The 16193-nt window shown below is 38.1% G+C and overlaps 1 protein-coding gene across 3 annotated transcripts in view; it reads left to right on the forward strand.

Annotated features, from left to right (window-relative positions):
• The window catches only part of HLTF (helicase like transcription factor), a 46620-nt gene that overhangs the window by 19137 nt on the left and 11290 nt on the right, over positions 1-16193 (forward strand). For 2 of the 3 annotated variants that reach the window (XM_039489345.1, XM_039489343.1), the window contains exons 13-20: positions 778-867; positions 1097-1194; positions 4354-4497; positions 6704-6842; positions 10167-10302; positions 10600-10779; positions 11897-12021; positions 14101-14279. In XM_039489345.1, coding sequence (XP_039345279.1) covers positions 778-867; positions 1097-1194; positions 4354-4497; positions 6704-6842; positions 10167-10302; positions 10600-10779; positions 11897-12021; positions 14101-14279 — 1091 coding nt within the window. The remainder of the gene's footprint in view (positions 1-777; positions 868-1096; positions 1195-4353; positions 4498-6703; positions 6843-10166; positions 10303-10599; positions 10780-11896; positions 12022-14100; positions 14280-16193) is intronic. The other variant, XM_039489344.1, reaches the window with a different exon arrangement.

The raw sequence follows: 16193 nt of genomic DNA on the forward strand, positions 1-16193 counted from the left end.
GAAGAGAATCCTTTCCTCAGTGGTAAAAGGGAGGGGATGTTGGAAGGTGTAGTGAGGAAACATGAGATGCTTTAGATTCTGACAAGCATGTGGTAGTATGTAGGCACAGAGATGGAAAAAGTGCATTTGAAAGGCAAAGCTGTATTACAAGATAAAATGCTTAGATGTTAATCTAAATGTACAAGAACATATATTATCTGTCAAACTAAATACCCCGCATGGAAGAAAATCCGAAAGACTATAGGTACTCTGCATTGAGGGCTTGTTTACACAAACACTTTGCAGCAAGCTGGGATGTAAATCTACCCCATGCTACCTTGCCTGCACTATGTGACTGTGAGGACACAGCTGGCGTGCACTAAAAGTTCCGTAGTGCGCTTTGATCTATGCTGCTTTGAAACGAGTAAATCACAGCACACTAGGGAACTTTTAGTGCTCGGCAGCAGGGTCCACATAGGCACTTAGTGCATGGCAGGCTAGCGGAGGGTAGGTTTACACTGGAGCTTGATGTGAGCTAAGTGTTTGTGTAAACAAGTCTAAAGCATTTTATGTGTGTATGTATTCCTGGAATGAAACTTGTGCTAAATTGTTTGTCCTAATGGCCAATAGATTCTGTCCCTTTGAGAGTTACTCCATGTTAGTAGCTACATGTAAAACAGTGAGAAAATCAGTTTATTTGGTTAACGGGTTTCACTTAGTGTGACATAAATGTAACAAAATATCTACCCATGCACACATTTTTCAAATGTCTTGCATTTGGATGTGGTCTTTTGGCAGCAGCTGCTCGTATTATCCAAGAAGACACAGGCTTTGCATCTGCTCTTGCATCTCCATCTGCTCCATTAAAAAAGAAAGCAAAGAAAAAAGGTAATGAAGAAATAAACACAAGCCTTATGAATTTCAGTTTCTTTTCAAACTGAAAAACTATACAGATGTTTTTTTATCCTGTGAAGCTTACATTATTTTGATGGGGACCTCCAAAAGGACTACAGGGAACTACTCAATTTTTTTTTTAGTGTTGTATTTGTTATAATCTTTCAAAATAAAGGATTAAGGTAAATGATTATCCTGCTAAGTGTCACTTCTATTTTCTCAGGTACTGCAAGTGTACAGTCTGTTAAGAAAAATGATTCTGAAGAGGGTCCCAGAACAACACTGATCATTTGTCCGCTCTCTGTCCTAAGCAACTGGATTGTAGGTTTTACATTATCATGTTAATTCTTGAATATGTTGTGACTCTTAATTATGACAGTACAAATAACATTGCTCCAGTAACATGTAATTTGACTAAAAATTACTGCTTTTCCTAATTTTGAAATAAGGCAGTTATTCAAAAAATAGGTAACTTTTAGTGTTGTTGATTTATTGCAGTTAACTCACTTGGTTAACTCAAAAAAATGAATCGCGATTTATCACCGTTTTAATCACACTGTTAAACAATAGAATTCCAATTTAAATGTATTAAATATTTTGAATGTTTTCTACATTTTCAAATATATTTATTTCAATTAAAACACAGAATACAACATGCACAATGCTCACTTTAATATGTTTTTATTTCAAATATTTGCACTGTAAAAATGATAAAAGAAATAGTATTTTTCAATTCACCTTATATAAGTACTGTAGTGCAGTCTTTTTATCATGAAAGCACAACTTACAAATGGAGATTTTTTTTTTATATAACTGCACTCAAAAACAGAATAGTGCAAAACTTTAGCGCCTACAGGTCCACTCAGTCCTACTATTTGTGCAGCCAATTGCTATGAGAAACACATTTGTTTACATTTACAGGAGATATGCTGCTCACTTCTTATTTACAATGTCACCTGCAAGTGAGAACAGATGTTCGCATGGCACTTTTGTAGCCAGCATTGCAGGGTATTTATGTGCCAGATATGCTAAACATTTGTATGCCCCTTCATGCTTTGGCCACCATTCCAGAGGACATGCTTTCATTCTGATGACGCCTGTTTTAAAAAAAAAAAAAAAAAAAAAAAGCATTAATTAAATTTGTGACTGAACTTGGGGCAGAATTGTATGTCTCCTGTTCTGTGTTTTACCCGCTTTCTGCCATATATTTCATGTTATAGCAGTCTCCGATGATGACCCAGCATGTTGTTTGTTTTAAGAACACTTTAACTGCAGATTTGACAAAATGTAAAGAAGGTACCAATGTGAGATTTCTAGAGATAACTACAGCACTCAACACAAGATTTAAGAATTTGAAGCACCTTCCAAAATCGGAGAGGAACGGGGTGTGGCTCATACTTTCAGAAGTCTAAAAGAGCAACACTCCAATGTGGAAACTACAGAACCCAAACCACCAAAAAAGAAAATCAACCTTCTACTGGTGACATCTGACTCATGATGATGAAAATGAACATGCGTTGGTCTGCACTGCTCTCAATCATTATCTAGCAGAATCCATCATCAGCATGAAAACACGTCCTCTGGAATGGTGGTTGAAGCATGAAGGGAGATATGAATCTTTAGCGCATCTGGCACATAAATATCTTGCAACGCCGGCTACAACAGTGCCATGCGAATGCCTGTTATCACTTTCAGGTGACATTGTAAACAAGAAACAGGCAGCATTATCTCCTGCATATATAAACAAACTTGTTTGTCTGAGTGATTGGCTGAACAAGAAGTAGGACTGAGTTGGACCTGTAGGCTTTAAAGTTTGACATTGTTTTATTTTTGAATGCAGTTTTTTTTGTACATAACTCTACATTTGTAAATTCAACTTTCATGATAAAGAGATTGCACTACTGTACTTGTATTAAGTAAATTGAAAAAATTCTATTTTATTTTTAGTGCAAATATTTATAATAAAAAATAAATATAAAGTGTTACTGTAAACTTTGTATTCTGGGTTGGAGTTGAAATCAATATATTTGAAAATGTGGAAAACATCCAAAAATATTTATATAAATGGCATTCTATTGTTTAACAGGGTGATTAATTGCGATTAATTTTTTAAATCACTTGACAGCCCTAGTAATTTTTGATACTAGAACAAATTGAAGTGACATAGTAGTGCCATGAGACTAAATAGCTTTTATTCACTGATTTCATGTTCATTAAAGAGCTACAAATATTGGGCACCCTGTGAGGAGAGTCATTATTGAGCAAATGGGTTCCACACAGGTTCCTTTTTTATTGCAGGAGAGGAGTTCGTTGTTTGTAAACATGTTAAAGGGACACTAAGCTTAAAAATCATGCCTTTATCGAAGCTTTATGCCAGTGGATTTTACAACACAAAGATAATTAAAACTGAAAAGAGCTGAGAGAAAATACTCTTGCTTTTTCAGGTTTTTTTTGTGGGTCTGTTTAAATTTTTTTTGTAAAACTACAAAATTGGACTTGGTATTTGAAACTACAGTTTTCATTTCATTGTTTGAAATTGAGACAAATTCGCAAATAGTTTTGAATCAACTGAAACTGCAGTTTTTGTGGGGGGAATAAACTATTTATCTGAAAAATCTTGCCTAGCTCTAGCTATAATTCCTTCTCCAGATTCTGGTGATTCGTGAAGTTACTGTAATAAAGTTACCAGAAAAAATGCTGCCTAATACTTACTCAGTAATGAAGAAACTTGCAGAAAACTCAACAAATGAAGCTTCGTGTGGAGAACTTAGAGTGAGGGAGATTAAAGTACTCCTCCATATATTATATTTGCGTCCTAGAACTGTGATACTTTTTATTGAAATCAGTTTATCTATAGACTTTACACCTTCTTTTTGTCAGCAGCTCAAATTCTGCAACATGGTGTTAGTGCTGGATAGCGACAAAGGTGAAACACTTTAGAAACAAAAATGAAAGTGACAAGTGAAGATTAACTATTTTATTTAAAAGAGGTGCAAAAATTAAACACTAATGATGAAAAGTAGATCTTGAAAATCTTTCATTTTAAATAAAATGTTGTTAGTAACACAAGAAATACTAATAATTTTTAACCTGTCATTCTTTCATTTTATTTTTTCTTATTTATTCAGAAATGCCATTGTAGCTTTATTTTACGTGTGGTTTAAAAAAAAAAAAAAAAAATCTCCCTCCATCCCTTTCCTCAACTCCATTGCAGTACAGTTACTTGTGACTATGAAGCTTTGCTTTGGTTTTGGTTCTGTTTTTGCTGTAACTAAGTTAGCTGCTACAGTTCCCTCTGCCTCTCTTACCCCAACAAAATTGACTTGGTTATATGTCTGTCCTGTGTTCCACCATTGGTAGTTGCAGTGTGCCACTGAGTCAAAACAGAACCTACAGTTGTTTTTGTAAGCCGTCCTTAAGGAATATAGCTATGTGGCAACATTTGATTAATCGCAGTTTCTCTAATGACTTTTCTTTCAGGATCAGTTTGAACAACATATCAGGCCAGATGTTCACTTGAATATATATGTTTATTATGGTCCTGACCGCAGCAAAGACCCAGCATTTCTTTCAAAACAAGATATAGTACTAACAACCTACAACATTTTAGCCAGCGATTATGGAGTAAGTAAAATACTAAATGTCTGTATAGCAACTTTTTGTATCCGATGATATAAAACCAAGCAAACCCAAAATGGCCATTTATGAAGAGTGGGAGGCATTCTTTGAATGTGTCTACTGTATTATTTTTAGCAATTAAATTCCCCACAGATTCTGACTGCATTGGGTTTGATCTAGCCTGGGGCTGAGCAGGGTTTTCCTTACAATTTCAGTTCAGGGTAGCAGTGGGCTGTGCTAGATCTAGGCACCTGAACTGAGAGCAGGGAGTGTGTATCTTTAGTGCTGTCAGTGAACCCTCAGTCCTCTGGCAGCATGGAGGAGGAAGCTGCCTGATTCAGCTGCAGAGGGGGACAAAAGTCAGACTTGAGCGGAGAGCAGGTTAGGACAGTCAACTGGAGGGAAGGCGAAAACTGGGACTTGGGGTGAGGTGGGCAATTGATAATTTGGGACTAGTTTTGCAAGGAGACTGGGACTAGGAGTGGAGCAGATAGGTGTGGGTAGAGACTGAGATTGGATGAAGAGCTTGAGGGAGAGACTGGGACTTATCTCCTTCCCCCACTGGTTCTAAGATGGGAGGGAAGACTGATCTGACAAGGAACTAGGGGACAAAGGTAGAACAAGGACTGGTTGGGAAAAGAGACCTGGGACAAAGAGCTGGGGGTATGGGAGACAGTAAAACTGAATGAGGAGCCCTGGAGGCCAGTCAGGATGGGGAATGTTGGGGAAGGGGAAGGTGGAGACTGGGGTAGAAAAGAGACAGGATTGTGTAAGCAAGGAGACTGGGGACAGGAAGCTAGGGGATGAGTGGGAACTAGGGTTGGGCAGGGGAAATGAAAGTGGGGGAGGGGAATAACCGATGGGAAGCCCTGAGGGGTGAGGCAAGGATTTTCTGGGCAAGGGGACTGGGATTGGGTAGAAAAGGAGAATGGGACTGGGGCAAGGAGCCATGATGGAAAAGAGACCGGACTGGGACAGGGCAGAAGAGGTTGAGGTTGAAGGGCAGTGGTGGGGGGAGGGAGGGGATTAGGCAGAAGTGTTTGTTCTCAGTACATAGCATACTCCCCTCAGGAGCTTGGAATGGAACCCAAGATTCCTGAGTCTCACCTTTCCTCTGATGTCAGTAAAAAATCTGTGAAACCCTCCGGCAAAATGCCCCATCCCCTTCTAGTGCTGATCCACACTAAGGATGACCACATACTACTGCTATTAGTTACTCTCTGTTAGCTCAATTTGGAGAGCTCTCTGCAGTGGATCTAAAGGTTCCAACCCTGTCTGCTGCTTTAATTTTACACAGCCATGGCACTTCAGTAAAGCTTTTTGAATTGCATAGTTAGGGCCCTACCAAATTCACAGTCCATTTTGGTCAATGTCATGGTCATAGGATTTAAAAAATAATAAATTTCATGATTTCAGCTATTTTTAAATCTGAATTTCACTGTGTTGTAATTGTAGGGGTCCTTACCTAAAAAGAAGTTGTGGAGGGGGTTGCGATACTGCTACCCTTATTTCTGCGCTGCTGCTGGCCCCACCACGGCCTTCAGAGATGGGCAGGTGAAGAGCGGTGGCTGCTGGCTGGGATCCCAGCTTTGAACGCAGAACCGCCATGAAATCTATATAGTATAGGGTAAAGGCACACAAGACCAGATTTCATGGTCCGTGATGCGTTTTTTTCATGGCCATGAATTTGGTAGGGCCCTATGTATAGTCTATGAAAGTATGTAAAAACTGATTGTTTTATTGAGGGATGTATTAATTTCCTGAATAAGATAGCTGTTATATGTGAATCCATGCATTTGGCTAGGTTTGTTTTCATACAAATCTCAGTCCTTTTAAAATATCTGGGTATCAGATCTTTGAAATGGTCCCTCCTATTTAATTTAGCATCATGTAGCACCCTTCCCACTCCTCTGCTTTCTGCTCTGGCTTCCATGCCTTCACTCTGGTCACCCTTTTGCATCCTCTTAGCCCTAGGCACTTGATATACATTTCCAGGGATTCTTTAAATCCAAAAGAGTGGGTTCCTCACATTCCTTGTTTTACTGTTCTTTGAGTAAGCAAGATAAAAATGAATATACTTTCTACTATTAGAAATCTGTCTTAATGAATCTACCTCACTTGTGCTTTGTGTGTTAGGTCTATGACTTAATTTATCATAGTTGCAAAAAGGTCTATTTTGAGTTACAGGATCAAAAATAAAATTGTATTTCAGAGCAGAGGTGATAGCCTGTTACACAGATTAAAGTGGCTAAGAGTGGTGTTGGATGAAGGACACACTATTCGAAACCCAAATGCTCAGCAAACTAAAGCTGCATTAAATTTGGAGGCACAGAGAAGATGGATACTGACAGGTAAAATATTTTACATCACAGTAATTGCAGTTTTAACCTTTATTTTTGTACTACAAGGACACTACATTTTATTAAAAAATGTATTTTCATTTTGGCTTTATCCAGAAAACCTAACATCTATTTTGGATGCTGGGCTCTAAATTCAGACTTATTTTAGAATGCTCTTAAATTAATCTTAGTTCAGAAAGAAGATCTCAAAATGGTTTTGAAAATGTAATGTCAGAGTTTTTCATAAGTCCTCAGTAGCAAATTAGAAGTCCATAGAAAACTGCTGCTGCTATCATCTTTATAAAAGTTGATGAGAATGCAACCAAATCAAACTATTTAAAATAATGCTATTATCCCAGCTTCATTTTACATGATCAGCAAATAAGGAAGGGACTGACTTACCAACCAACATGTTTGATTTCTTTGACACCCAGATTTTTTGTTCACTTAGTCCTTGATTCAGGAAAAATCCTTGTTCAGGACAACACATAAGCGCGTGCTTGGCTTAAATCAATGGCACTTAATCATCTGCTTAAGTGTTGGCCTGAGTAGGGATGCTTTCCTGAACTGGGGCCTAAGTGAACTGCAAACCATCTACAACAACTTGCAAACTCGTGCTGTCTAAGGAATAACGCCCAAAAGGCATGTATTATGAATAGAGCTGGGTGAATAATGGATTTTTTCCCGTTTGTTGTCAATTCTGAAAAACCAAACACAATTTTGTTTGGGTTGAATTATTGAATCAAAAAGTAAAAAAAAAAAAAAAAAAAAAAAAACCAGTCAGAATGATTTTTGGTTTTAATTTTGGGTATTTGGATGTCTAGATTCACAAAACAGCTGCGAGGGAAGGAGGAAAGCCTCTCTTAAACCTTTAGCTCAGTGGCTAGGGTGTTCTCTTGTGTTGTGGGAGATCTCCGCCTGGTGTGGAGAAGGGATTTGAACTTGAGTTTTCCACATTGCAGGAGTGTGCCCTAACACTGGACTATGAGGGATTCTGGTATGGATCTGTTTGTCTCTCCTGTTCCACTTTTTATAAATTTAAAAAGTCATTTGGAGCAGGAACTTGAATGTGGGTCTCCCACATCCTAGGCAAGTACTCTAAGCACCAGCCTATATAGTCTTTCTCATTCTCTTTCCTAGGCCCAAAAATTATTCTTTGTCATTCATAGTATCAAATCACAAGATCACTGGCCAAGTTTCTCTAGTGCCTGCAAAGTTTAGATTTCTCACAACAGTCTAGCATTTCAGAGTATTTTGAAATATTCCTCTTAGAAAAAGAAGACTCAATCATTTTATTTGGTTTTCACTCATTCTTAAGAAGTTATATTTGCCCTTTTTTTAAATGGAGGGTTTTTTTGTTTTCTGGTACAGTAAATCCTCACTTAACGTTGTAGTTATATTCCTGAAAAATGCGACTTTAAGCAAAACGATGTTAAGCGAATCCAGTTTCCCCATAAGAATTAATGAGGGGGTTGGGTTCCAGGGAATTTTTTTCACCAGACAAAAGACCACACACACATGTGCGTGCGTGCGTGCGCGCACACCCACCCACACTCACACAAAATAAGTTTTAAACAAACAATTTAATTCTGGTACACAGTGATGATGATTGTGAAGCTTGGTTGAGGTGAAGGAATCAGAGGGTGGGATATTTCCCAGAAAATGCCTTACTGCTAAATGATGAATTAGCAATTGGCTGAGCCCTCAAGGGTTAACTCTCTCACTCTACGAGGCAGCAGGAATGGAGGGAGGGGAGACTGTGTCCCAGACAGACACACACACCGTGTGTGTGTGTGTGTGTGTGTGTGTGTGTGAGAGAGAGAGAAATGCACGCATTTTCCCCCTTAATTGACCCTACTCTTAAGTACACTGCCTTGTTAATCAGATCAGCTTGCTGAGACCCTGTCATGTGTCCCCCCGCTCTATGGAAGATGGGGTAAGCGGGGTGCAGGGGGGAAGGGGACACCCTGACATTAGTCCCCCTCTTCCTCTCCCCCCCCCCCCTCCCCGCACAGCAAGCAGGAGTCTCAGGAAGCAGCTCCAAGGCTGAGGGCAGGAGCAGCACATGGCAGTGGGGGGAGGGACAGCTGAACTGCTGGAAATTGATAGGGAACTTAGGGGAGCGGGGAGCGTTGCACAACTTTAAACGAGCATGTTCCCTAATTGACCGGCAACGTAACAACGAAACAACATTAACTGGGATGACTTTAAGTGAGGAGTTACTGTACTATGTGCTCAGTTTGGGCTGAAGCTATCTTTGCATCTGACAGAAAATATTGTTGGTGGAGAGGACTTTGGATATATCCTTTCAGATTTGCATGCAAGTAGTGTGAACTCTTCAGTATTTAAAAATGGCTTGTTTTAAGAATAACCCTTGAAACTGAAAACTTTCACTGTACTTGCTTTTCTTTACTTAACAAACTACTGTGTGTGGTTTTGTTTTGTTTTTGAATTCCTATTAGTACTCAGCTGCTTATTTTAAAAGGAGGGGAGAAGCATTGAAGCTTTAGTTCTGAAAACTTTTTTTTTTAAAGACTAAAGGATTTGTAATGACCTTTGCAACTAGACTAAAAGATGAGAAGTCTGACAAGATGATGATGATCTATGAAAAATGAACAAATACAGAGTAACATTTTATGCCTATCGATCTTAACAAAGCCCTTTTGTGTCAAAACTGCTATGAGCAGGCTGGAATTCTCCCAACTCTTCCAAACCACCAGTTTCTTCTAAATTGCAGACATAGCTTCAGCCAAGTGTATGGCTACTTCAGGGGTTTTCTGTAGTAGGTGCTGAGACTGCCACTTTGGGCAGAAAACTAGTCATTTTATTATCAGCTGTTGGGGTGTATTTAAAAATTCATTTAAAATAGATTATTTCTTTAAGATCATTTAGAGTCCTAACACTTCTTTTTTTGGACAGCTCTTCCCTTTCCCTTGGGTTTATCTGATGGATTTTCATATGTTGTCCCATTATTATATGGGTTAGAATCTTTGTCAGCCAATTCTCTCTCTTCCTCAGTCCTGCCTGTTTCTTTAAAGTGGAACTATATGGGAAAACTAATACATTTTAAAATATGAGATTAAAATAGCTGCAGAAAGACTCCCCTGAAAGTGTATGCTAGTTGAATGGTGCCTTGTTTGTGAAAACTAATACTTTGTTTCATATAATGGATCTGTGACTCAATCTGAAAAAAATATTTCTGTGCTCTGGGTTTTAAAGCTTTGCTCTGTGTTATTTGTGGAGGGCTAGTGTGTATTTTTCTGGAGAGTGGACTACTTTAAATCAAATTTATATTTTTGGTTCTTAAGGTTTTCCATAGTCTCTTTCTTATTTTAGGCACTCCTATCCAGAATTCCTTAAAGGATTTGTGGTCTCTTCTCTCCTTTTTAAAACTGAAACCTTTTACTGATAGAGAGTGGTGGCACAGAACAATCCAGCGCCCTGTCATGCTGGGAGAGCAAGGGGGACTAAGGTATGAAGAGCTTGTAAAATGTTTGTGGATAATAAATCTGATCTTTGGTTGCCAGTGAGTCATGACAAACTTACACATTTGTACTTTGTTTAAACATAATGTACATTTTTGGTTCATGAGATTTATTTACACTTTGGTTGTAAAATGCAATATATTGTATATAACTTAATTTTAGTGTGTAGCATACTATCAAGCTTATATTTTATGCAAAAGAATCAGTTATACAGTAAACTGAATTAAAAAAATGGTTAGTAATTTGTGTTTGTGTACTAAAGACTGGTTCATGTGTTTTTCTAGGCGTTTACAGTCCCTAATTAAAAACATCACCCTTAGGCGAACAAAAACAAGCAAAATTAAAGGAAAGCCTGTTTTGGAGTTACCAGAACGTAAGGTATTTATTCAGCATGTTACGCTTACAGAGGAAGAGAGAAAAATCTATCAGTCTGTGAAGAACGAAGGCAAAGCTGCTATTAGCAGGTAGATAGACTGTGCAGTTACTATTAAAGTTGTTAGTTTTCTTTGTAGTCTGACTTCTGAAAACTACTGGTCCAGATGTTTCAAGCATATTAGCTGTAATAGCAGAATGTATCTAAAATATGCCAAACTCTTTTTCTCCCCCCCTTTCACTCTTCGTATGCCCTGAATTAATAATTGCAAATGACTGTAGCATCTGTTCAATTGTTAACATGAGGAAGAAAATGAAGAATGGTTTAACATATGCCATAAATGAGCCTAACTGTCTTTTTGAAAGAAGCAAAAAGAATACAAAATACACTAACAGTGGTCTTAAAAATAATTCTTTAGCACTTGAAAAACTTGTTTCTGGAGAACATTACATACATTCTCATCTACGTTTTTTCTGAAATGGTCTAACTTAAATTTAAATGAGTCTTAGGAACTAGTTACTGATGGTATATGGAACTTCCTACTTTGACCTGTATGGGAAGTGCCTATATATAGCTTAGTAAGTTTAGATAACCTTGAAGGATTTTCAGTTTTGCTTTTGCATTTCACAGCTTTAACAAAACTAAGGACAAAGAAACCGTGGCACGCACACCTTACACATAGCAGTAATTTTTTTCAAAGCATTGCACAAGATTTCAGTCACATGATTTATTTTAGCTGGTGGCTCACATACTTCAGTGAAGTTACACTAGTGTGGGTGAGTGGAGAACCAGGGCCAATGTAAAATAGGTGACTAAAAGTTCATGTACCTCTTTGAAAATCTACACCACAAAAAGTTTTAATAGCTGAGAAAGTTCAGATATTCAGAAGTCCCTGGTTTCTGTGAGTTAAAGTGTAGAGTGTAATCGGCTGCAATTTTATTAAAGTCTGGGTCAGATTCCAGGGTAACACTAATGTTCAGGACTACCGCTGCTTAGGTTAGTGGTAGTGCTCCAGTTTTGCCATTCGGGTGTGTATGCATTCAAAAAAAAACAAAACAAAAAAACATGAAAGGGCATGTTTTGCATGGAAAAACAGGTAAAAGGTGACTGTAAGAATAGGACACGATTTTATATTGCTGAACGTGACCCACTGAGACCATGTATTTAGGGCATAATGTTTTTCACACTATGTTAAAATTGTTCTTCAGGTATTTTAATGAAGGAACTGTTCTGGCACATTATGCAGATGTCCTTGGTGTCTTGCTCAGATTGAGGCAGCTGTGTTGCCATCCTCATCTTTGCACAAATACATCGTCTTCCAGTTGTCAAATAGGTGAGTAGATGTACTTTCTGTATATTGTTCTAAAAACTGTAACAGCATTTTAGTTCAAGTCCCAAAAATATAAATGTTGTTGGTAGACTTTTTACCTGCTGTATTATGGACAAAAACAATTAGTCTTTAATTGGGTGTATTAATGTGTTCTACCTACAATATTTGGAATTTCAGATTGATCTTTAAAACATCCCTCCCCACTTACCCGCTCCCCTTAACTTATAGTTATATATGCTAGTCTTCATATCCCACCAAAGGCAAGCCCTAAAAAAAGCATGAAATATCTAGCTGAGTCATTCAACAACCCATCTACAGTTTACTCATTGGTTCCCATTGTCATCCTTAAATATCTCCCTTCCACTATATTTTTCCTGAACAACCATTCTGAGTGTTCAAATGCTCGTGTATTTTAATCATTAATATAGGGTTAGGGTGGCTTTTATAAATTGTACTGTAGTATCATACATGATTTTGTATTAGTGTGTAAATAAATGAGGTATGCTGTCTCTGTAAATGGTGGCTGTGAGATTGTTGTGGTTTTTTTTTTGTTTTTTTTCCCCTTCTGTAATGCTTATGAAAATTTGTGAATGGGTGATGTCATTCTGAGTTTGATATCAGTTCTGTAATTGCTATGTAAAGTCTGCATGTGCATGCACTAGTGAATTTTATATTTGGACTAAGTTATAACTTCATGTTGATTTGAAGGATGAAAATGGACCTATGTATATTATGAGTGGAGGAATAAGGAGCGGCATGTAGATAGGAGGAGGGTGTTGAATGACTTAACTGCATGTTTTTTGCCCTTAAATAAATTTTGGATGTACAGTGTAGCAAACTTAACTTTAAGGTACATGTTTTGGTTTTTATGGTGGGGGAAATTACCAGGGTTTAATGAGTATGTATCAGCGTTGACAGTGTTCTTTTAATACACGTGATTAGCTATTTGACATTAATACATATTATCCCATGTAAGCCCTTTGCAAAGCCCTAATGTTTACCATGACCACCTTTCCCTACCCTGCCCCTCTGCCTTCTCCCTGTCCCCTGGCCTACTCCCTAGTGCTAGATGTCTTGGGCCCACTTCTCCCCTTCTGAGGACAAGAGGATGAGTGAGGTGTGGGAGGAGGTGTAGCTTTATCAGAAGAAGAAACTGCCTCTGCAGGGGAGTTGCAAACTGTGGGTTTTTCTTTCCCCGTGATCCTTTGCCATTACAGGGGCTAGGGCAGGGTGGGGGCAAGGGTGAGAGTTGTTGAAGGCCAAGTTTTTGGAATCCAAGAGTGTGCAGCTCCACTGCAGAGGCAGATGCTCCTGTAACTTCAGAAAATGGAAAGTAGCTGCTGGATCTGAGTAGGTCCATTGACTGCATTTAGCACAGTCCAGTTTAAGATATCTTGAATATAAGGAATAACTTCTCATGCCCAGTTCTAAAATTTCAAAATGATCATATGTCTGAGATGTCATCAGGATCAGTATGAAGTTTTGAGCTGCTGGAAACAAATTTGAAAAAATGGGGCAAAACTTCAAAGAAAGCATTTTAAAATATTGCTAAACATTATTCCTAAAAAAAAAAAAAATTCATAGGACATAAATTTTCCCTGTAGAGTTTTACTGTGCTAAATTTGGACACTACATTCAATTAGTGTGAAACAGATAGATTTGTTCCTCCTTTTTAAGCAGAAATCACAGTGCAATCTCAACTATAGAGTAGCTACCAATATCTCCATAATAGAATCACTGTCCAAAACTGCTGTTGCGTAAACAGTGCTCTTTTCCCCCCCAGTCACTGAGCACGTTGCACCATGTACTGATCAGTGTGCCCATAGTCAGTTAGGGTTTCTTGAGCTTTTAGTCTGAGTGACTCAAATTGAATATTCTTAAAAATGTTTTTAGATAGTAATACAGAATTATTCTTGATGATTCTGCCATTTTTAAGTGTGTTTATAAATTGTAGGCCAGATCCTAACCTGGTGTAAATCAACATGGTTCAGTTGGATTCAATGGAACCATGCTGCTGATCTGGCCCTATGTGTAAAATCTTTTTTTGTTTTTTAACAAAACTATGTTTTCTGTACATATTAGGTGAGAGTACTCCTGAAGAATTACGTGAGAAGTTAGTAAATAAAATGAAGTTGGTTCTCAGCTCTGGCTCAGATGAAGAATGTGCAATTTGCTTGGATTCTCTGAACCTTCCTGTGATAACACACTGCGCACATGTGTTTTGTAAACCATGCATTTGTGAAGTCATCCAAAGTGAACAGGTTTGCTATTTTGGTATTGCATTTAATCGTAGTGACCAATCCCAAAGCAACATGGATTGAATCTGGACAGCCAGAAGGTTATCTGCCCATTGTGTTGATAAACTACATAGCATTTGTTGAGGCAGTGGGCCATAGTCATCCCTGTTGTAACTCTGTTGATGTCAATTTCCACCAGAGTGGAGGTAACGTTGCATTCCAGATGACAAATCATACTGGTATATTTTTATATTAAATTGCTCTCTAGGAGCCCTTTTCATAAGCCCCCATCAGAATTAATATATTTTCAAAAATGGAAACATTTAACATTTGTTTTTGAGTTGAAATGCTGATGCAGCCGTTGGTTCAGTGTTTTCTTTTCTTTGGGATTAATAAACAGAGAGCAGCTGTCAGGCTAAAGAGTGTATGATGGATGCTAAGTCTACTGTAATAGCCTAAGGTCCAAATTTTGTCTTTGGATGTGCACCCGCATATCCCATAAGCTTTGATGAGAGCCTCACAACTGTTTCTGGTGCAGATTTTACCAGTCATTGTTCACTTTTTCTCATGATAAAAAGGGAATAATTTTTTGAGATTACTGCTGTGCTATACCAGGTCACTCCATTTTAGTCTTTGAAGTGAATATGTTAGCATCATGTATAGTACTGTGTACATCCACAGGACTATCACTGTGGATATGCTGTATGCATACTTTGTTCAAGCCTTTGGCTAGCATGTTCTCCATCTGCATTTAAAAGAAATCAAAATTACTTTGTGTTTGAAGATGACCAATTAATAGTGAATCTAAAAAGCAAGGTGTGTGTTTTTTCCCAATGAGGACAAAAACACCTCTCTCTACTATTCGACTGCGATCTTTCTATTGTACTGTTTAACAGCACTTAAAATAACTGGAATTTTCAAAAATTATTCAGTGACTGAAGCAGTCACTAGCATCATATGGGAGATCCTAATGAAAACTGATCCTTTTTAGCAGTTCTGTTTATAATTTGTGCAACTGAGTAAAAAAAGATCATTTGGAAGCCCCAGCAGTCTTGTAATTTCCCCTACAGCATGTAGACCCACCAACCCCTTTGTACGCTAGCTCTCATCTGTTCAAACTGTATGCCAGGGGTCGGCAACCTTTCAGAAGTGGTGTGCCAAGTCTTCATTTATTCACTCTAATTTAAGGTTTTGTGTGCCAGTAATACATTTTAATGTTTTTAGAAGGTCTATAATATATATTATAGACTTCTAGAAAGTTATATAACTAAACTATTATTATATGTAAAGTAAATAAGGTTTTTAAAATGTTTAAGAAGCTTAATTTAAAATTAAATTTAAAATGCAGAGCCCCCCCTGGACTGGTGGCCATTACCCGGGCAGTGTGAGTGCCACTGAAAATCAGCTTGCGTGGCGCCTTCGGCACGCGTGCCATAGGTTGCCTACCCCTGTTGTATACTTATGCACTGAGCAGAGGAACTGTGTGTACTCTAGATTTGTCACCAGAGATCAGTGGTAATCATTTTATAATAGATCACTCTGAGGTTATCTACACTACATTGACATTGGTGAAGCTATTGTCTATCCCCATAGTAAACTGAGTGGAAGGGTGGGGAATGATAGCATGAGATAGTAAAAACTGAGAGAGCAAAAGTAGGTTAGGTAATGTATATATTTTTTTATTGGACCAATTTCTGTTGGTGGAAGGGACCGCTCTCAAGCTACAGAGATCTTCCTCAGGTCTTGAAGGCAACTGAGCTAAATACAAGGTTTGACAGATAAGTCTCTGTTAAGTGCATGATTTTTAATGTTGAGCTGACTTATGAATTTAAGTTCCCAGGCTCATTTTTTGAAGGTATTATGCAGGTTTCCTTTGAGAGAGGGGACTGAGAGGTCAAGATTTGAGGTGATGGTGATTGTGAAAAGTGTTCACCCAGG

Source organism: Mauremys reevesii, linkage group 9 (assembly GCF_016161935.1).
Source record: "Mauremys reevesii isolate NIE-2019 linkage group 9, ASM1616193v1, whole genome shotgun sequence".
NCBI classification, from domain to species: domain Eukaryota; kingdom Metazoa; phylum Chordata; order Testudines; family Geoemydidae; genus Mauremys; species Mauremys reevesii.